The 21,169-nt window shown below is 53.6% G+C and overlaps 7 protein-coding genes across 7 annotated transcripts; 3 read left to right on the top strand and 4 right to left on the bottom strand.

Annotated features, from left to right (window-relative positions):
- Window positions 1-103: 103 nt before the first annotated feature.
- On the bottom strand, window positions 104-1,643 carry BP01DRAFT_296641 (DUF409 domain protein; the record flags this gene model as incomplete). The annotated part of the gene is made up of 3 exons (XM_025571852.1): window positions 104-542; window positions 605-1,223; window positions 1,286-1,643. The coding sequence occupies 3 exons, from the start codon at window positions 1,641-1,643 to the stop codon at window positions 104-106; spliced, it is 1,416 nt and encodes a 471-aa protein (XP_025431275.1).
- Window positions 1,644-4,775: 3,132 nt separating this feature from the next.
- BP01DRAFT_266528 (uncharacterized protein) lies at window positions 4,776-6,314 on the top strand (the record flags this gene model as incomplete). Its single annotated transcript, XM_025571350.1, has 1 exon — window positions 4,776-6,314. A coding segment is annotated over one exon (1,539 nt), but the record flags the coding sequence as incomplete, so codon positions are not given.
- Window positions 6,315-6,786: 472 nt separating this feature from the next.
- On the bottom strand, window positions 6,787-8,724 carry BP01DRAFT_356772 (aldo/keto reductase). The gene is made up of 5 exons (XM_025575032.1): window positions 8,488-8,724; window positions 8,364-8,416; window positions 8,150-8,300; window positions 7,720-8,076; window positions 6,787-7,585 (listed from the first exon to the last, which is right to left on the bottom strand). The coding sequence occupies exons 2-5, from the start codon at window positions 8,387-8,389 to the stop codon at window positions 7,079-7,081; spliced, it is 1,041 nt and encodes a 346-aa protein (XP_025431273.1). The 5' UTR covers window positions 8,390-8,416; window positions 8,488-8,724; the 3' UTR covers window positions 6,787-7,078.
- A 1,765-nt stretch (window positions 8,725-10,489) lies between these two features.
- On the top strand, window positions 10,490-11,622 carry BP01DRAFT_48350 (uncharacterized protein). The gene is made up of 3 exons (XM_025579891.1): window positions 10,490-11,009; window positions 11,106-11,178; window positions 11,246-11,622. The coding sequence occupies exons 1-3, from the start codon at window positions 10,615-10,617 to the stop codon at window positions 11,369-11,371; spliced, it is 594 nt and encodes a 197-aa protein (XP_025431272.1). The 5' UTR covers window positions 10,490-10,614; the 3' UTR covers window positions 11,372-11,622.
- BP01DRAFT_48351 (uncharacterized protein) lies at window positions 11,623-12,410 on the bottom strand. The gene has a single exon (XM_025579892.1). It carries the CDS (start codon window positions 12,053-12,055, stop codon window positions 11,717-11,719), a length of 339 nt encoding a protein of 112 aa, XP_025431271.1. The 5' UTR covers window positions 12,056-12,410; the 3' UTR covers window positions 11,623-11,716.
- A 1,421-nt stretch (window positions 12,411-13,831) lies between these two features.
- aarA (L-aminoadipate-semialdehyde dehydrogenase) lies at window positions 13,832-18,413 on the bottom strand. The gene is made up of 3 exons (XM_025573409.1): window positions 17,979-18,413; window positions 14,316-17,920; window positions 13,832-14,235 (listed from the first exon to the last, which is right to left on the bottom strand). Exons 1-3 carry the CDS (start codon window positions 18,348-18,350, stop codon window positions 13,938-13,940), a joined length of 4,275 nt encoding a protein of 1,424 aa, XP_025431270.1. The 5' UTR covers window positions 18,351-18,413; the 3' UTR covers window positions 13,832-13,937.
- Window positions 18,414-18,775: 362 nt separating this feature from the next.
- BP01DRAFT_423465 (uncharacterized protein) lies at window positions 18,776-21,038 on the top strand. Its single transcript, XM_025579625.1, has 2 exons — window positions 18,776-20,801; window positions 20,890-21,038. The coding sequence occupies exons 1-2, from the start codon at window positions 19,099-19,101 to the stop codon at window positions 20,963-20,965; spliced, it is 1,779 nt and encodes a 592-aa protein (XP_025431269.1). The 5' UTR covers window positions 18,776-19,098; the 3' UTR covers window positions 20,966-21,038.
- Window positions 21,039-21,169: the final 131 nt, after the last annotated feature.

Here is a 21,169-nt window from a genome sequence, read left to right as displayed (position 1 = left end):
AAACTTTGACAGTCATCTTTTGTAGTCATCCACACAATAGTGTGAAAAGGTATGCCTGCGGTTTGCGATGGCTTGGAAGTGTTCGCCTCAGCCCGAACCTACCTCAAGCCGGTGGCAGGAATGAGCCAAATAATGTAGCCTGCACTAGAGCATATGCTACCATACTTTGTACCGCACTTTTGAAAGTGCGGCTGTGTTGAATGGAAGGCGGAATTTGACCCCAGTTCCCCGAAACCAGATACACAAGGTACCAGTACCATAGTGGATAGCCCGAGGCTATCCGATTGATGATCTGAACATGATAGCTGGTCAACGCCAGTAAGGCTAGAATCCCCTGCGGTGCAGCCAGTCGCAGGAGCAGCGAAGCTGTGGTCGCGGAGGACGAAGCATGATCGATACCACTTAAGGCTCTTGGGTAGATGAATGGAACCGCCATGTCAAGTGCCCAAAATGATGAGCGGCAGAGTATAGCCAGCATAGGCATAGCCAAAACGAATAATGGAAGGTTCGAGAGACTCCAATACCGCAGGAAGCCCACGTTCCTGTTCCGCACATTAGCGCGCTTGATGCCCTTCGAAAGCTCCAGGCTAGGAACATCACATACCAATAATGACTTTGCACCCAGCCGTATATACTTGGGACATACCACTGGCACCATGGCCGCGAAGTAGTGTTTTCGGCACAATACGCTATGTGGGCAAGATACTGGGGAAGAATGAGTCCGGAAGCAATGATACAACCGCTAATCAAGGCAACAAGCAGGTGGGCACAGGCATTCAAGGACAGGCTTTGAGACACGACCCGACGCAGCTGGAGAGAAGCATCGTAGGCAAACAGAATCCCGCTCAGGATACCATTGCTGCGAACCGTTGTGGCTGCACAGAACAGAACAGCAGACAGGACCGATTTGATGTCGCCGGACAGACGCTTGCCATTCTTGTTGTCCAAGTAAGCGGAAGAGTAGAGATAGAAACCGGTTATGTTGAGGAAGGAGAACAGTGACTCTCCATACGGTGCAGAAAGAAATGCTCCGGCGGGGCAAATGATGTGTAAGGCTGAGGACAGCAGGCAGATGAGCCGTTGCGTGGTAGTATCATTTCCAAACACATTGACGGATAGTCTATATAGCGCAAGGACGGAGAGATAGTGGGCAATATGTGAGAGTAAAATCGCTTCAATCGCGAGGATAACCTCCCCTCCCCAGCCGGTGAAATGTTGAATGGCTACATCCAGCGGTTAGTGACTACCGTAGGCTTGGTTGGAGAGAAAAAAAAAAAGCCTTTACCGGAAGTTAGGTGGGCTAAAGCTTGAGTGTATCCATAACCAAACGCCCACTCTTGCTCGAAGACATATCCATTCTGAGCTATGTGCACGAAATAGATAGAATCCCACCGGACGAATTTGCGTGGAATGGTGAGAAGCAGATGCTCAATATCTTCTGGAATGACATCAGAGCCGCTGGGATCGTGATAAAGATGGCTTGTGGATGTATCGTAGCCCAGGCCTGGGCACGAGACTATGACCAGGAATACCAGCACTTTCCAAAGACAGAAAGCGATTGTCAAGCCCCTAACGGGACGGGCAGGATCCAAGATGCTGGGGCGATTCGCCGCTCGCCAACCGGCGTAAGTGGATGAACTCATGTTCGCAGCCATAGATGATAGCCACCAACATAACCCACACTATGCATACAATTGATGATCTATAAGCATGGGGTGGTGGCTGTCATTGTGACCTCGATGAAGGCAGTGGCAGTACAATGGATCACGTGTATGGATGAGATGCACACCACCCTTCTAATCCTGGAATGATGATCCGGAGACAAGGACAAGGAACCGAGGTAAGTGGATAATGTTAGAGGGGGAGGGGGAGGAGAGGGGGGGCGGCGGGGGGCAGAAGATGAAGAACAAGAGAATGGGATGATTACTGAAGACGCGTTGAGGGCCAAGCCGTGGCTGAATGGATCGGAGACTTCGGCAAGCCATGGCTGTGGCTTATTCAGCAGACGAGCAGTGCATAAATACGTAATGCATTGCATCTGTGCATCTGGATGGCGAGAGTGGCGTTGTAAGTACTGTACTGTACATACATGCAAAGCACGAGCAAAAGTATTACACAGTACTCTCTTTTAGTAGATATGAACTACTGTGTTCCTGGAGTACTGGATATCTAACTAGTCTAACAATTTTAGTGTTCTCTAGTCCTCATGGTGATGATGTCAGAGGAGCGACCTTCTCCGGTACGGCGGAGGGCTTTTTTCCCACCCACCGGATGTTCTGGAAGTGATTCCTGTCCCCCCAGACAAAAGTCAGCCCTATCGGTTTAACTGGGTCGACTTCTTACTGTGGTTTGGATCTTCGGGAGACGCAAGAAGCACGTCAAAAAGCTACATCCTGGTTGGAGGAAGATCAAGGTTTCATCCAATCTGGGGTGGGAAGAGTTCGTTGGAATGAAAAAATAAGCATGACTTAAGAAGCTACCTACCTTACTCAGTAGTACTCAGTACCTGAATTCCGACATAGCTTGACTTGTCCAACCACGATACTTCCCGTGTCAGTCTCCATGTTTGCGGTGAAAAGCTCAATGGCCCCTGTGCCGTGCATACTTCATACGGCGTACGGAGTACTGTGTATGATCAATCCGTTTCAATTTCTACCGGTAACGCCTCATTACCTGAGGCTCCACTGTGTGATCACGCGGAGTGCTTGTTCCACCGACGAGTGGCCGCCTCCATCCATGAGCGTGTGAGTACTCAGTAGTGTACATAAAAACGAACTGAGAAGCTTGACTGGGATCACTTGTAAATCGACTGCTAGACCATCCGAGTAGCTGTGACCATTAAGTACCGACCGTCTCTCCTCAGGTACTGGCCAGTCAGGTTTAGTCAGAGTGTCAGACAGACCGACTTTCCGGCCATATCCATGAAATCAGTCCGCAAGAAGTAAAATTTGCGCGCACTAAAGAAGTTTTGCCATCGAGTCTCCGCTATTCAGCGTGTCTAATGCCAAGCACTGACCGAGCCAAGAGAGTGAACTCGGTCAGAGACTCGGACTTGGTCTGCTAATTGCCCCTCGAGTGAGCAAAGAGGGAAGTATGAGTCAATCTATGATTGACTAACTCGGTTAGTTAACTCTCATCTCAATGTCTATGGGGATTTGTCATATACGAAGAAGAGCAGAGTCATGTGAAGTGAAGTGGCCGGTATCATCTAGCTGTTTCCTGGGAAGCATCTGTCAGCCGGGCTCATCGTTGACCCCGAGAACAACCGGCAAATTCAGCCTTATGCTTGAGACGGATCATGGATGGAGAGGTGAAGAGCGAGGCCGAGCCTCCGTCAAAATCCACGGCAGGTCGGCGATTCCGGCTTCCGTGATGGAGAAGGATCTTCCACAATCCGTTCTTCCGTTGGCTGCATTCCCTCAATCTCCGAATACCAGCCGGAGATTCTTGTATATGCAATGCATAGACATCTCCAACATACACTGCTTGTAAACTATCAGACGGTCATTCTACATAGTCTTGTAGATCCAGTGGTATAGTTTAGACTCTTAGTGTATGGTGTATGTACGGACTGGACAGGGTCTTCGGGCGTGCCCGGTACCTTTTGTGTCTTCATTCCATGCATAACTCGTTATGCCCATTCCTGACGCTGGTACGACCTCCGGAAAGACTCCGTAATGGGCTGGCAAAAATGATAAACTTACGAGGAGGAGTGGAGAGTGGGAGTCAAGAAAAAGTGGTGCCGAAGATCGCCGTCTAGCCTGGTCGCTTCACAGCTCCCTGTTCCTCGAACCTAAAAAATCCATGATAGATCGGGGAGAACTGAATAAATCCAGTTAACTGGATCCATGATTTATGATCATTAGTTGGAAAGGATTGATTCTTGTTGGCCCATCACTGCGCCTTTTTTTCTCTTTTTTTTTTTTCCCCCTCTCTTCTCTTCATCACACAGACTCCTATGTAACTTATATTAATTACAACCACTCCTACCAGATGACACTGACCTTTCCTTTAACCTCCGGTGCTTCATCCTTACCGTCGCAACAACTGGAACTGTCTAGTTTTCTAGCCAGTCTACCGTTACCCACTTCCATCCATTGATCCACGATCCCCCTTGGTCTACCGTCTGACATGCAGTTATCATCCAAGTCTTATTCTTAAGGCCTTGCCATTGCCGACCGAGTAAAAAGGCCGAAGCTTTTTCTCCTACGGTACACCTACGGAGTATACGAGTATACTTCTACATCATCATCATCATCATCATCATCAGGACAGCTTTACTCGAGTACTCCGTACGACTGACTGCATTACCCACTTCTAGACTTATACCCACTCGCCCACTCTTCCCTACTTTGCCTCCTTCTTCATCCCCCAATCGATGACTTATTATCCCCACGTCTGTCCGACAGGATCCTTTCTTTCAATTTTGATTTCCCTCCTCTTCCGCTGCTGACCTCAGTCCTCTCCTTTCCCCTTTCCCCACCTCGTTTTCACAGCCTCCGTCTCAGCCTCGCTTGCAAAGAGAGCTGTTTATTGCCGTGCAGGTCACGGTCAACTTCATACATCCGTATCCTTATTTCCGCACAGCGCTTTTGGTAAAGCATCTTCTTTCAATTTTCTTCTCAACACGACACCCGTCTTTTCTCTCTCTTTCTCGTTCCCTCTCAAGGCAGCAACGTTGAGCTCCAACCAGGCACGCCTCCACCCCCATCACCTTTTTACTTGTCAATGGTGGCCTCGCAGAACTGGCAGGCGTGCTTGAAGCCCAGAAAAGAATGCTCCTCAATTTTGGCTTGACCGCGGATGCAGCAGCAGCTCTCGATAGTAAAATTCTTGGTCCCGAGTCTGAACCCCAGATTCCGTCGCGCCAGTCCTCGCCGGTCTCTTTCGCAGCACTGCAATCCTGGCGCCTGGGAAGCTTATACGGCCGGCACAAAGCGACGGAAACAGAAACGCCGCCGCTGCAAGAACCCCCACCACGTGCAATGTTGCGACAACCCGCAGTAGACCAGATATTGTTGTCGAGCGATGACGAACATTCGACCGCCGTCGGGCCGACTCTAGCGTCGTCGAGGATCGCGCGTTCATATTCCGTTAGGAAACAATCGTCGCGATCTAAAACGTCATACCAATTAGCGCATCCCGCATCCCATGCACGTCACAGGCGATTGAAACTCCGACCGAAGCTCCTCTTACAACTCCAGCAGGTGTCACAAACCCCGCGTCCCTTACCCGTTCTGGATGTTCTCCCCTCAACTGTGTTTCTGCCTAGATTAGCGCGCAAGTTCCCCACCATTTTTCGCGGCAAGAAAGGACTAGGCCCCAACGACCTCATCGTGGTCACCAGCGATCTCTATGATCGCAATCCAGGCGATCTGGCAGACAAACATTTAAGTTCCGACGAAGAGAATGGGGAGCATCGTGAAGTCGTCGCCACGATATGCCAGCTTCTGAGGGATGACGCACTATCAAAAGGCAAAGCGGAAATTTGCCTCAGCTATGGACCAGTATGGGAGGCAATCCCTCTAGCCAATGGCTCATACGAGTTTGTGGCCCAGACAGATGAAGGCATCCAGGTCCTGCGCTGGGTGCTACGGGGCGGGAAGAACCGTCGCGTCTCGGCGCCTCCCGATCTTGCCATCCAGGAAGACAGCAAGCGCTTCACCTTCAGCGTTATCAACCCCAACACTCGTCGCCATCCGGTCCTCGCCACAATGACTCGAAATCGTCTGGAAGTATTCAACGAGTACTCAATGCCGACGACCTCGGGGATCGCTTCGCCTACGTCTGCCATGTCCATTATCAGCGACCTGTCAGAAATGGATGAGCCATTGGGCCGCAGGACGGTGGTTGACGACGACCTCCGCATGTTAATCATCGTCACCAGCTTCTGGGTGGCGTTCCGAGAGGGCTGGTCGCATGATTTCAGCTACAACGATGCAGCTTCCACCCTTAGGCCCAAGGTCCGGTGTCCGTCGCGGCAGAGCTCTCCGACTGCTGCTAGGACCGAAACTGATCGCCCGTTGGAGGAAGAGATCGGTAGTCTAGCAGGGGGATCTACAACCAATCGCAGACATCGCATGTCGGCATCCAGCTGCATCTCAACACCTCCCAACACAGTCTCCGACCGATCAACGCCGGGGCATCTGTCCAAGCGCTCCAACTCCACCGGAGCAGCTTTCATCGAGCGGAGCAACCGACGTGCCTCTGGCACGATGGGCCGCCTCAACCGACACAGCACACTTTCGAGCACCCGTGAGCCCGGCCGTGACGCGGATGCCAATGCCGCCGCAACACCAACTCGACAAGATTCGAATACGCGCAAGCGCTGGTCTCATCGCAGAAAATCCGAAGTGCCGATCCCAGAAAGAGCACCCGACAAGGATCTTGACCGGTTTAACGGTACAGACACCCCTCGCCCGCAGCGACCACAGCAACCACAGCACCCGCCGCCGCCGCCGGACAAGGCAAATGGAAAACCATCATCCCAGAACCGATCGGTCGAACCGAGCTCATCTAAGGGCAAACGTCGACATCGAATCAGTAGTCTATTCGACTTCATCATTCGCAGAGGCACCCATTCCGATTGAACATACTACCACCCGCAAGAGAAAAAGCAAGAAGGAGCCTGGTGCTCGAAAACATGATCTCCATGACCCCACTCCACTTATCACCTGCTGCTGGACGACACACTGCCAGCGCAGCGACACCGCTGCACACAATTTCCCTATTTTTCTTGTCCAAACATCATACCATTGCATGTATTCTATTGTTGTAACATGAGAGCCAGGAGCTGGAGGTTACTATTGATGTCTTTTTTGTTTCGTGGAATCTGTCTGATACCTCCTTTTCGCCAAGTGACGGATGTATTTGTCCGTTCGGATCTTATCTCAGCGCAATATAGCCCGTACTTATGAATACCACGATTACCAATGGCATTTCCAGATATACTATCCACATTCTTCTCTTCCCGATTCCATGATTGAGGTACTGGAGTGGTATTTGCAGACCCTGTAACTGACTAAAACAGTGGATATGATCATTCACATCTATGGTGCTTGATAGGAGGTCTGACAATCTACCGCTCCAGGCTAGACAAGGCTTTGGGGATATAGGGTTCCTCCAGGTACTTGATCTCCTCGGCGGTCAACTCCACCTTGATGGCCGCGACCGCCTCGTCGATGCGCTCCTTGCTAGCGAGACCCAGGATCGGGTTCTCCTTCGGGTGGCTGAGGGACCAGGCGATAGCGACCTGCGCCATGCTGATGCCCTTCTTCTTGGCGAGCTCCTCCACGCGGTCTACGATCGCCTTGTCGGCCTCTGTCTCGCGGCTGCGGATCAGCATCTTGAGGGCGCCGTCCGTCGACTCGCGCACCGTGGAGCGCGAGCCCCACGGCCGGGCCAGCACACCGCGCGCCATGGGCGACCAGGGAATCAGCCCCACCCCCGAGTCCTGGCAGTAGGGAATCATCTCGCGCTCTTCCTCGCGGGCCAGCAGGTTGTGGTAATTCTGCATGGAGATGAACTGATGCCAGCCGTTGCGGGCGGCAATGTTCTGCAGGGTCTGGAATTCCCAGGCGGCCATCTTCAAAGCTCCCAACAGGAAAGAAATCAGTGACGGAGTTGTGCTAGACATGCGATGGGAGTGGGGGGTGGTTTTTTTTTGGGGGGGGGGCAAACAGTCACAGGGTGTTAACAGCATTGCGTTGAGTTGCTTACCGTGCTGGCTCCGATGTACCGCACTTTCCCGCTCTCCACCACGTCGTTGAGAGCCCGCATGATCTCTTCACGAGGCGTGTCGCGGTCCAACCGGTGAATCTGCAGCACGTCGATGTACGTGCCCAGTCTCTTGACACTGGCATCAACGGCGTCGAAGATGTGCTTGCGCGACAGGCCGACGCGGTTGACAAAGTCCCCGTCGTTGCGGCCGGAGGCCGAGATGGGCGGGAAGCCGCCTTCGTCGTCGACCCCGAAGAAGCACTTGGTTAGAATGACGACCCGGTTGCGCGGAATGTTGTATTGCTTCAACGCCTTGCCTATGATCTCTTCCGAGCGACCGTGAGAATAGACGTCTGCCTAGTCTGGGTGTCAGCGCCGTATGATGCTGCCAGAGCATTATTGGCGTTTTGGGAGCAGGGAGAAGATGTACCGTATCCCAAGTGTTGATTCCGCGCTTGTAGGCGTGCTCGATCAAGGGGAGGGCTTCCTCCTCGTCCAGCACCCAGTCTTGCCATTGCTTGGTGCCGTAGGACATAGCACCAAGAATGATCTTGGAGATCTTGAGGCCGGAGTTGCCGAGACTGCGATGTTCATATTGTTAGTAGGCGTTTACGCGTTCATCCTAGGAGCTTACAGCAGCATACCGAACATATTCCATATCGGAAGCCATGATGTGGTCGTCTTTAAATGGTGATTTCTTGTAAGATGACGGTCAGCACCGAAGCAGAAGGTCGACAATGCACCCACAGAAGCAGTACAGACACCTACATGATTGTCCAGAATAATGCCTTTGATGAAGGGGACAAGACAAGAGCGAGAGGAACCAGAGGAAACACACTCATGAATCATAGTGGAGACTGAGGGGAGGGGACTCTTATCAATCGGGTATAGCCCCAGAATATAGTAAGGAACCAATTGAGCTCCATCTGCCGAAACCCTGAAGCGGCCATGTTCTTGAGCCGACTTGTTACCGAGAACTCCGACATGTCGGAGTCGTATCTCGGGAGGTGAAACTGCATGGTGTGACTGTGTATTGAATCAAGAGACGGTGACTCAGTCGTGAACATGACTCATGGAGGGGGTGGAGGTCCCGTGACCTCGTAGTTCTCCTTCCCTTTGGGTTTCAGCTTCAGCTTCAGCTTCATATTCGACTTTCTTCTTGGACAGTCATGCGTGACTGCTCTTGACCATCTCCTCGGGCTCGTCTTATCCACCTTCTCGCAAGAACATTCTTTGCAACATGGCAGATGTCAATTCTCACTCGAGCAAATAATCTTTCTGTTTGCTAACAGGTCCATCACAACACCAGGCAAAAGCAACGGACCTTCTGATGGCCTGCGTAGAGAAGCCACGAGCGGCTGACGTTTGTGACGTGGACGCCTGCTGCGGAGATCAAACGTCCACATCGCGAGTCACCCTAGCATATAGATCAAAATCCTCGAACTGAATATCAACGAGATCGGGCTACAACCGTGCCAGGCACCATGATACGATGCTGTGTACCCCTCTACCCCAAAACGTGGGGATTGGTGTTACAGCATTCCAGTGCATCGGAAAGCAGGTTTGCCTGCGATGACAGATGACGAGGGGCTGGCTGAAATGCAGGTCGACGACCAGCTGTCACTGTACACAATGTCTGGATGTCATGCGGGTATCGCAGGGTCGGTACAACGAACCGTTCGTCCCAGACGAACCATGATGCGCAAGCTGGGCCTAAATGCAGCGTCCTCACCTGCTTATTTGTCGAACCTGACTGGTCCCTCGGTCGGCGTCTGCAGAACAGCTTGCAGGGAACGCTTGTACCCCTGTCTTGTGGAGCATATCTCCACTCGAGTTCGGTTACTGCCCCGGAGAATGGAAATGGCAGCCTGATCATCAAGTCTCAACGATTGGCGATATGCCACGTCCCTGCTATAGTGAGAAATCATGTTAGCCATTGTGCTCATATCGACTGGGACATACTCAAGCTGAATGCCCATTTCTACCTAATCAGGTTAACGGATTACAGAACGTTCGTAGTCATCTGTGGTGATTACGCTAAACTCTTGATTATCTGGGGTACAGCTTATACGGGGATGGCAGTATAATGGAACCAGGCAGATTTGCCACATGAATCAAGAAGCGATACGGTATCAGCCACTCCAACTGACTCGAGCCGTCGCGACTGCATGGAGGCAGCACTTGATTCATGCTTCCAAGCAGTCTCTCCCAGCCCAGTCCTCTCCTGTAAACTCATGCCATATATTAAACAGATGAAGGCCTTGCATAGTCAGCAGATCCAGCATCTGCTAATGTCGAATGCATACATATTTGCTATACAAACGGCGCAGTTCGCAAATAATTCTCGCGGGCAGCAAGCGATTGTCCGTGGTGGTCACTCGAGCGAATTGTCAATGGTCCCTATGCCTGCTCGCTTGCCATTGCCCAAGCGCCTAGATGGCTCGACACATCAGACTATGTTGTATGCCTGCTCTTTCGTGTCTGTGTGGCTAGCTGAGAAGAACCCGCAATGTCATACTAACATGCGCTGAGAAGCACAAACTAGGAAGTGTGGATTTGTGCCTAACGTGCGACTTGCGACTGGGAAACATGCAGCTGTCAGTAAAGTCGTAGTTCGTGGCGAACAACCTCTTCTATTGACTTCATTCGACGCAACATGTCAATAGCCTCAGAGTTGACATCACTTCGCAAATAATGGCTATTCCAGACAGTCCGGGCAAGAGCAGGACAACAGGATTTGAAGACTGATTCTAGTGCTTGGTCAAGTCTATATAAGCCACGAACAACACCCTTTAGAAGGGTCTTTCGCTATCATCATTACCCCTGATATCTCCGAACAACAAGCTCTTCACCACTAGGCCCGTCAAGCTCAGATCAAAGACCCATATCAACGAAATGGCTACCACAGTGACCCGTGCTGCACCCGCTGGAACCATGGTGTCTCTTCAGGCTGCCCAAGCTCCGCAGGTTGGCCTCGCCGACGACGAGCTCCTGGCCCTCTTCCGCCGTGTCACCATCAGCGGCTCCGCCGGGCATGATGTCTCCGAGAGACAGATCAAGAAGGCTTTCGAGCAAGAAGTCAGTCGTCCCTTGGGCCGTCAGGTGCTCGAGGCCTCGCTGCGGGAAGCGCACGAATGCTCCTGCTACCACTGGAACTACCATGACCGGATCCGGGGCAAAGTCGACATCAGCCGCGTCGATCTGACTTTTGACCTGACCTCCCAGAGCATGGGGCAGTCTGTGCGGGGTGAGGTGGCTGGGTTCTTTAGAGTGAACCACGCCTATATCAAGTGAGTAATTCACTTCGTGGTTTGAGCATGCATGCAACAAACGCCACGGCATCTGTATCATCCGGGGCGTACGGAATTTCGTCTAACTATGACCAGTGCCACCGTTTACTACGATGACCAGCAGACCCTCCAGGGAAATCAGAGTATCAAGGTGTACATGGATGGAAGCGTGAGTTCCAGCCGCTCGAGCCGCGGGCTTCTTCAAAGAAAGGATTCTTGCTGATACACAGACGCAGAAATTCATCATCGATTTCTATCCCACGGACACGTCGGAGAAGCCGATTGCCCGTATCGTGCAGACTAACTCCTCCTTCACCTTCCAGGGAACTTGCACCGGCGATTCTACCTGGTACAGCAACTAGACCGAGTGCGGTGAGCTGTGCTGAGACAGCCATTGTAGGGGAAGGTATGCGGATCGAGATGAAACTTTTGCTTTTCTGTCTTTCGCGTTGAGTTTTGTTTCTGCGTGGTAGTTTAGTAGGTAGCTTTTCGGTTGGTGTAATGATTGATGAATGCATGGTCACGATCCGCGTTGAAACCAGAGTCAGTTTATATGTAATCAATTGTTGGTCAACTTCTGAAAAGGTGTAGCATCAGAATGCAACCCATAACATATAAAGCAAATGCATCCGAACGATGACACCCCCCTCAACTCCTACACAAGAAAGAAAAATCACCAAGTCTCCACCAGGGAGATCCCCTCCTCGTCAGCTTCCCCCCTCAACAACCACCAACTGCCTCTGCCAGAGCCCATAATACCTCCCCTTCAAGGCCAACAACTCCTCATGCGTCCCCCTTTCGACAATCCTCCCCTCATGCAGCACGAGAATCTGGTCCGCGCGCACCACCGTCGACAGCCGATGTGCAATCACAAACGTCGTTCTTTTCGCCCTTCCAGTCCTCCCCACCTCCCCTCCTCCTCCTCCTCCTTCTGCTTCTTCTCTTTCTCCCTCTCCGACCCTGTCGCCCCGCCTTCGAACCGGAAGGGAACAAAGCCCGCTGCACCACCCACTCCGTCTCCGTATCCACCGCACTAGTCGCCTCATCCAACACGAGCACGGGCGGATCCCGGAGCAGCACTCTCGCAATTGCCAGGCGCTGCACCTCCCCGCCGGAAAGCTTGACGCCCTGCTCGCCGACCCGCGTGTCGTAGCCGCGCGACACGCCGCCTCGATCTCCGCGTCCGTGGCGTCTAGCTTGGCGTAGCGGAGGTTGTCGCGGATGGAGGCGTTGAAGAGGAGGGGGGTCTGCGGGACGAGGCCGATGCAGTCGCGCAGGGAGGACTGGGTCAGGGAGCGGATGTCGTGGCCGTCCAGGGTGATGGTGTCCCCCTCGTCCGGTGCGGGTTGCTGCAGATCGTAGGCGCGGAGGAGGAGTTTCGTGAGCGAGGATTTGCCGGCACCGGTGGCGCCGACGAGGGCGGTGGTTTGGCCGGGGCGGGCGGTGAAGGTGATGTCGGACAGGGTGTTCCGTGGTGAAGGGTGGTGGTAGGAGAAGGTGACGTGGGGGAATGCGATGTCGCCGCGGACTTGGTTTCGCAAGGGGGCAGGGGGAGGGCGTCCGGGCAGTCGGTGATGATGGGTTGGGTGAGGAGGAGGTCGAGCAGGCGTTCGCGGCGCCCACCAGCTCCGAGACAAACCACCGGTAGTCTTTGGAGAGGTACTTGATCGGCCAGATCAGGGAGTCCCAGTACTGGGCGAGGAAGACGAAGTCGCCGGGCGAGGCGCGGCCGGCCTGGTGACATCGCGCTTGGGAATCAGGAAGGGGAGAAAGACCCTGAAGGTCCGGATGTATGCGATCCAGCTGTCCGTCTTGCGGAGGTGACTGGTGCGCGAGAGGCCGAACTCATCCTCATCGTCGGAACACCCCGAATCGGACTCCTCTTCACTGCAGAAGGCATCGGCTCGATTCGGGGCCTGACTTGAGGGAGGTGTGGTACCGTATGACACTGGATTGTGCGCGGAATCGCCCCCGGTGTCACCCAGACAACGGCTCCTCTTCCTCGAGCTGGAGTGTTTTTGAGCGGCCATGCACCAGACAGTCTGCCAGAATGCCGCCTGCCAGGGGTAGTCGGACGGCGCCCACGACAAGCAGCGTTTGTGGCACCGCAGTCGTACTTTTGGCGGCCACCGCATCGAGGATCAGTCCGGGGATGCCGGGGAGAAGAGAGATCACACTGAGCCCCAAAGCTTCCGAGACGAGAATGCTCTCGCGGAGGCCAGCTGTAGCCCAGGCCAATGCACATGTGACCGCGGCGAAGATACGGTCTGGAGGTTGATCGGGTCGGTGAGACTATCGAAAGACGATGATGGCTTCGGAGACATAGCAGGCTGATAGGCTCTGAATCAGTACCACACGAAGAGCCGTCTTCCGTAGCCTTGCAGATTGGAGGTGCGTCTTGGAGTAGTAGTGAAGGAGGAAAGATGCAAAGACAAACAACAGGGTGACTGTCGTCGTCGCCAGGTACAGCCACTGGGCAACTCGCTCCATCGCGTGCATGGATGGCGCTGCCCGCTGGTTACAGCAGTTCTCACCACAGCAGCATGCGTTGAGAATGGGTCGATAAAGTAAATAGAGTGGAAAGCCAAAGTGAAGAGCCGCATTCAGTCAACGTGACTCACGTCGACTCAGAGGCAATTGCTGCTGCCTGGGCCTGAAAAATGTTTTACAGTCAGAGAGATGGAGTAAGACGATTCCCAAGTCCTGAACGACCCCCCTGTCCCTTGGCGAGAATGACTCTCCTGAGTAAGAAACCGTAGGGCTGAATAGAAGAATGTGTATCAATTCTTTGGAAATGTATCTATACACGAGTTCATCCCGACATGCTGTACCGTATATTCATGAAACTTTTGTAACTCCCCGTCACAACCAGTATCCAAACGCTAACACACAGAGAAACAAAAAAAGCAAAGGTGACTTTTTTTTTTTTTAAGAAGTACCACCACGACCGCCCACATTAGCCAGAGCCTTCTTCTGGTCCTCCGTCAACTGAGCCGTTGGCAGAGGGCGGGCTCCAGTCGCCGTGGGAGGCGGCAGGAATCCCGTGGCGACCAGGTACGCCGCATACAGTCCAACCAATTCCTCGGTGACACCAGCACCAGCTGAGGCATCGATGCCGGACCAGGCGGCGTCCGCGCGCAGGGAGGCGGCCGCGTTGACGTCGTCAAGTTCGGGAGCCTTGGTGTTGGAAGGAAGGTCGGAAGTGACGAAGTGGTAGAGGGGCATCCTGAATGGGGACACATTAGCCATTGCGTGGGGATTGAAGTAGACAGACAAAGAGGAAAGGAACCCAGAAGGTGGACTTACAGTGCGTGCTGAGACTCGGGATCATCGTGCTGGCCGTCATTGACGTACTGCTCCAAAGCCTTGGACCAGGGAACGTAATCGATCTGGGGCACTTCGTAGCCGTAGATCTGCAGGGCACCCAGGAACTGGTTGAATCGAAGACGGGGATGGCCGGTGACTTGGGCCACGCCGATGGGAGTGCAAGGAGGCTGGAAGGCGGCAGCAATGACAACGCGCGCAACGTGGTCGACGGGCACCATGTTGACCGTGTTGTTAATGTTCGGGCGGGCAGCAAGCTGGATACAGCCCTTGAGCATACGGACGAGGAAGTCGTCGGTGTTGGTGGTTCCGGTCTGGGAATCACCAAGGACGTATCCCGGACGCACAACGGTACCCTTGAGACCGCGGCGGCCAGCTTCCCGCACGAGATATTCACCCGCCCACTTGCTTTGGCCATAACCGGTGCCAAGGCCGACGCTGCTGCCCTCCAGGTCGTCCGCCTCGCTGATACCAGCTCCACCCTCAGCGACAATCCGTTCAGACTCCAAGACATAGTGATCGCTGTCGAGAGTACTGGTTGAACTAACGAAGGAGAACTGCTTAGGCTTGCCGCTGGCGCAGAGCTTCAGGGCGTCAATAGTGCCCAGCACGTTAGCGGGCTTGAGAGTCGAGTAAGGGTACACCCAGTGGACCAGAGCACCGTTGTGGATGACCGCGTCGACACGCTGGGTCAAGTCCTCCCAGAGAGCGTCAGAGAAACCGAAGCGAGGCTCGCCCAGGTTACCGCACACGCACTGGAGCCGGCTGGTCCAAGCCTCGTCCCAGAAACCGTAGGCCTGGCAGGTAGAGCGAATGCGACCCAGTGCCTGCTCGTCGGTCTTGCCGCGCACCAAGGTCACAACCTTCGCTTGGGGTGACTTACGGGTGAGCAGATCCCGCAGGATGTGAGCACCCAAGAAACCGGTGGCACCAGTGAGGAAGACGGTGGGCTCGGAGGCAAGGATAGGCTCCGTGCGGGTGGGGAAGGAAGCGGGCAACGTCTCTGCCAACTTGCGGGCATCCTTCGAGTATTCATCATCGAGTTCAGCAGGGGCTGCAGGCTCTGCAGCAGCGGTCTTACGGTCATCGTTGCTAGCGAACGACTCATGGTTCAGCAGACGGTCAATCTCGGCAGCAAACCCTCTAAGCGTAGGACTGCGGAAGATCGAGTTCATGCTGACATCAATCTCACGCCACTTGCGGCGAACGTCGAAGAACATCTGCTGAGCCAAGATACTGTGACCTCCCAAGTCGAAGAAAGAGTCATCAGGGCCAATCATGCGAGCGGTCACATTAGGAATGCGCTGGGCCCAGATGGCGGCCACGGCTTGCTCCGTCTCACTGAGGGCTTGGGCCACCGTGGACTTGCGTCGAGGAGCGGCAGCGCTGAGCTCTGCAGTATCAGGGAAAGGCAGCGCAGGCTTGTCGATCTTGCCGTTAGGGTTCAGCGGCATGCGCTTGAGGGGAATGAAGACAGTCGGCACAGCGTAGCTGGCAAGCTTGCCGCGTAGGTGCTCTCGAATGTCGTCACGAAGAGGGCGGAACCGTCGGAGCATGCCAACCATGCCTTCGGCGGAGTCATCGTCCTCAAGACCCTTCTGCTGCAGCCACGAAGCCCACTTGCTCATGTCTGGCACGAAATAGCTGACCAGAGTAGGCTCCTCAAATTTGTCACGACGGACCAGGGTGACATTCTCTCTAACCAACGGGTGACGAGACAGATGAGTGTCAATTTCGCCCAATTCGATACGGAAGCCGCGGATCTTCACCTGATCGTCCGCACGTCCGGAGCATTCAACATCACCGGTAGGAGTGTATCGACCAAGATCGCCACTGCGATACAGCCGATCTCTAGGGCCAACGTAGAACTGCCGCCAAGGTTCGCCCTGCGCTTCGGCCTTGTCCTTCTCTGTCCAGGTCTGAGGGTCAACGAACCAATTGGTCAAGAACTTCTTTTCGTTCAATTCGGGAGAACCAAGATAGCCCTCAGCAAGACCACCAGCGCGGACGTAAATCTCACCCACTTCACCAATAGCACAGATGCGATTGGGCTCGAAGCGGTTGACAACCAGCATCTGGACATCGACCATACCCCGTCCAGCAGGAATGACATCCTTCATGGTGTCCAGGTAACCTTCGTCGCTTGAGTAGCTGGGAATTCCGAAGTAGCTGACGGCACGTTGCGTCTCAGTTGTACCATACATGTTGACAATATTCACGTTAGGAGCCAGCCCTTGGAGAGAGCGGCAATCTCTCTTAATCAAGATATCACCCACGAAGAAAGCATGGTGCAACTTGGGAAACTGAGCTGAGGCACCGCCAACGAGAATTTGACCCATAGCTGGTGTAAGGTGGGTGACAGTCGCGCCATACTCGCGCATCCATTCGGCGAGCTTCTCGTTCTGGATATCCTCACGCGCAGGAACAAGAAGTTGCGCACCCAAGAATAGGGGGGTGAAGATGTCTCTCTGGATCGGATCGTGAGCAATGCCGCTAAGCATTGTGAAACGATCGTCGGGATTGAGCTTGAACGTCTCCGACATCCACGGAAAGTAGTATGCCAGAGAGAAATGACGGCCTCTGACACCCTTGGGCCTGCCCTCGGAGCCGGAGGTGAACGACAAGGTGGGGGTAGAATCAGGACCGACCACGACACCGACAGACTGAGCCTTCAATGACACCTGGTTGGCCAGCACGTCCTGTCCGTTGACCAGACCACCTTCAAGGGTCCCGTCGTCGCGGAGGGCAAGCGCGGGAACCTCAGTACGAAGCTGTAGGTTCTTGTCAATGAAGGAGCGGACTTCATCGGTCAACTCACCGGCATCCTTGGTAGCCTTTTCGATGTTAATCAATGCGCGAGGGCGGGCGACATCCAGGTAAATGCACTGTCTTGCCGGAGGATATGCTGGATCGATGACGGAGAAAGTTGCACCGGCCTTCAGGATACCCATCACGGCAACAACCAGGTCGACACCACGGTAAGCATAGACCATGACAACCTCGCCCCGTTCAACACCTGCTTGAACCAAGTGGTGCCCCAGAATGTTAGACGCCTCGTTGATTTGTCTGTACGTGAATTCCCTATGGGGAGAGCGCTCGGACTTGGTCTCGACAACGCAGAGCTTATCAGGATGCTTCTCCGCATTGGCGGCGAAAATCTCGTGGATGGCACCACGGAACTTGGACCAGTGCAAGTCCGAGGTGGGATCAGGAAGCAATGCCTGTTGGTCCTCCGTCATGAAATCGATCCGACCAATGGCCTGTTCTGGGTTGCTCGTCGCATTCTCCACAATCTTGGCGAGCTGCTTCAGTATGATCGAGATTCTCGCACTCGAGAATAGTCTTTGGTTGTAGTATGCACCCAGCTCCGCTTGAGCTGTTGAGCCGTCCGATGCGGCGGCCGGAGCAATGTTGACCACCAGATCAGTGGTCTCAAATGTGTTGGCGGGATAGTCTTGGGAGGCAGCAGGGGCGTCATAGGCAGCAAAGCGGAAGAGGATCGGGGAGCGCTCAGCGCCAGACTTCTCTTGGATGTAGTTCTTCAAGGTGCCCAAAGGTACGGTTTCGGAAGCTCCTTCTTCAAAGGCCTTATATAATCCAGGGTCAGATAGAGCGCGAAACAAGATTGACAACGGCAGACTGTACCTTCTTAACCTTAGCGTAGAGCTGGAGGAAGGTTTCTGAGGCCTCAATTGGAACTCTAAGAACGAAAGGACGACCATCGTCATTGGAACTGGTACCGATGGCGATGTCCTCGTCACCGGTCAAACGAGCAACGAGCACAACAAAAGCAGTTAGAAAAACAGTGAAGCTCGAAGAGGATCCCGAGATCTTCTCGAGAGCGGATTGAGAGCCTTGAGGGAGCTTCAGCGATTCAAAGGCTTCAATTGCTCTCTTGGGAAGCTCCTGCTTGTGATTGTCGGGATAGTCTCTTGTGAGGGGAGAGACAGTCAGGTTTTGTAGTCGTTGAGCCCATCGCTCAAGGCGCTCCTGTAAGGAGGTTGATTCAACACCCATGATTGCAGTCGGGAGGATATGATTGCAGTCAGGATGGTATGTGGGGGGAGGGGGAGGGGGAGGGGAGAAAGAAATAAGTTTAATAATTATTGTGAAGTTCAAGTTGGTTAGTTAAAGAGCGAGAGGCGATGAGTCAAGAGGGGCAAGAGTGCCGTTACTCATACAAGTCAGTCATCCTTCAGTACAAAAGTGCCGATGTCGGCCGCTTCTTCTTTTTGAGTCCCCACATTCATGCCTGAGGCATAAACATCTATGATCCAGCCACCACCTGTGGCACCCAAGGCCAAGGGGTGGCAGTGTGGCACCAAAAGAACGGGAGCGGACCCTGAACCGATTCTCTTTGGCCGCAAGCAGCGTCCGTGCCCCCCAGCTTTCGCGCTCAGGCACAGTGTCTACTCACTCCAGAGTCTACTGTCACTTATTCTTCTCACTACCCTGAGGATCAATCCTTTTCTTAATACCACCCTCCATCCTGTCCGGCACTTGTCCTCCCCATCTCATGACTTCGTTGACCATGGCTTGACAACCTGAATTTTGTGTTGTGACGTCTTTCTCTGTCTCATCTCCCCTTGTCCTATTCTGCCCCCACCTCCCCCCCTAAAAAGTGCTACTGTTCGTATTCGCATTGACAATAGGCGGACGATCCATCATCCATCCTGTTGCGCCTCCTCTTCTTCTCAACTCCTATACTGGAAACCATTTCGTTCTCTTGACGCTCTGTCCGCAACGGACATATCCATATGTCAACATGATTCCGCATAGGAGCACAGCTCTTCTGACCATTATTGTTTTTGTCGCTCTTCTATTGATTATCTTCTCCTCCTCTCCAGCTTCCGACTCCTCGACTGGTGCACCAGTCTCCGGCCCGGCTAGATTTGTCCCTCACCCAAAGCTTCCCTCCTTCAACGACCTGCACCTGCCATCCTTCCGGCCCACCGTTCATACTCCTCCTGAACCCCAACCGAATAGTACAAGCGGAGAGACCAGCTGGTTTAGCGATTGGTCGTGGATTAATCCGTTTTCCTCCTCCATCACTCTTGACGAGAACCGATCCGTTCTCCCTCCCTTGAGGAACCGGCCTTTCATTTACACCTATTACGAACCAAACAAGGGCAATGACGTGGACGAGAACAATGCTGATGCTCAGCTTCTTCTCGCATGGCGCAGAGCTTGGTATGCGCAAGGCTTCCGTCCCGTCATCCTCGGCCCGGGAGAAGCCATGAACAACCAATTCTACGAGCTGGTCCAGCGCGTCAGGTTCAAACCCGAGCTCGAACGGGAGATTTTCCGATGGCTGGCTTGGGGACATATGGGCGATGGCTTGCTTGCGGATTGGCATTGTTTTCCAATGGCTAGGTACGATGACGCCCTCTTATCCTCCCTGCGCCGGGGCTCCGATCCAGCATTCATCACCCGCTTCGACCGACTGGGCGGCGCTCTATACTCCGGGGAAAAGTCACGGATCAACGACATGATCAAGCAAGCTCTGAACAAAGTGGATGAGACGTCTACCTCCCTGGTGGACTTGGTCCCGAGCGACCTGTTCAAGGTAGAGGAGACTAAGTCGTTGGCGCTGTACGATTCGACGACCATTACGAGCCATTATCCCGCCATTGCAGAGAAGATGGTCTCGTCTCCGACCGCCGGCCGATTGGCATTGGCAGAGCTGATCAATGCGCATTTGCACAACACGTTTCAGAATGCTTTCCCGGCAGGCATTGCCATCCTGAAGCCTTTTCCCCAGCACACGACAGCTCTTGTCGAGCCCGCTTTACGACTTGCGAAGGCTCTCGTGCAGTGTCCGAGCTCGCCCGTGCCCCAATCATGTCCGCCCAACTTACCGAAGTGCCATCCGTGTGATGCGGCGAAGCCAATGCAACTGAGCCAGCCATCCACCTACCGAAACACAACCCAAGTCTTTACCATTGGCACGCTTCCACACCCTTTCACTTTGATTAGTCTGCAGCAGGATTCTACCGATGTGAGCATCCGCCACATTCGGCGCGAGACGGATCGGGATGTATGGTTGACAGAGGTTACCAAAGACCAGTTGGGCCTCGAGATTGGCGGGTTGCCCAGGTCTACTGTTTTCAAGAGAGCTGTCGCAGACGATGCCGTTGTGGGCACATCGTTATGGATGACCGTGGAATCGCTCCCCTCTCATGCCGGTCAGTCGCTTCCGACCGAGCTGCTGGATGAATTTGAGTGGCAGCTTGGCTTCAAGATCCCCCGGGATGGCAAGGTGGACGCCAAGAACGAAGACGAGAAGAAGGAATCCGTGCAACATGCGAACCCCAGTGAGCAAGGGGTTCCCCAAGAGTATGAGATCATCCAGCAAGCTCGTGAAATCATCAAGGCTCCGAAAGCGAATAACCGGCCCAACGTCAAGGCCGCCGCCGAAGCCTGGAATTTGGCAGACGCAGAGGTCTGGCGGTTTGTTAGAGCATACCGGTACGTAAATCTAAACTTGAAGCTTCCCTTGCTTCCTCCCAGACTTTGAAAGTCGGTGAACCCGGGTTAATTATATGTCATTGGACAGAGCTCGCAGTGTGGTTGAACGCAAGAAGTGGGAGGAGGATGAGCAAGACTTTGTTGGCGCTCAGCTAAAACAGTAGGAGAGGATCGAGCGTTTGTTTTCAAAATGATACCTTTTGTTCAATACTTATTACTTGGCATCATCATAACTACTTAGACAATAACTAACTAATTATGCTTATTCATGATTCATGAATACTGCCAATGGTTGCCGCCCATCGGACAGTGGCGATCGCCGGGGATCCCCTGCGATTCCCTGCGATAACCGAGTGGGGAATTTGGGG

This window comes from Aspergillus saccharolyticus (genome assembly GCF_003184585.1).
Source record: "Aspergillus saccharolyticus JOP 1030-1 unplaced genomic scaffold BP01scaffold_15, whole genome shotgun sequence".
NCBI classification, from domain to species: domain Eukaryota; kingdom Fungi; phylum Ascomycota; class Eurotiomycetes; order Eurotiales; family Aspergillaceae; genus Aspergillus; species Aspergillus saccharolyticus.
This window is presented reverse-complemented; position numbering and strand designations above follow the sequence as displayed.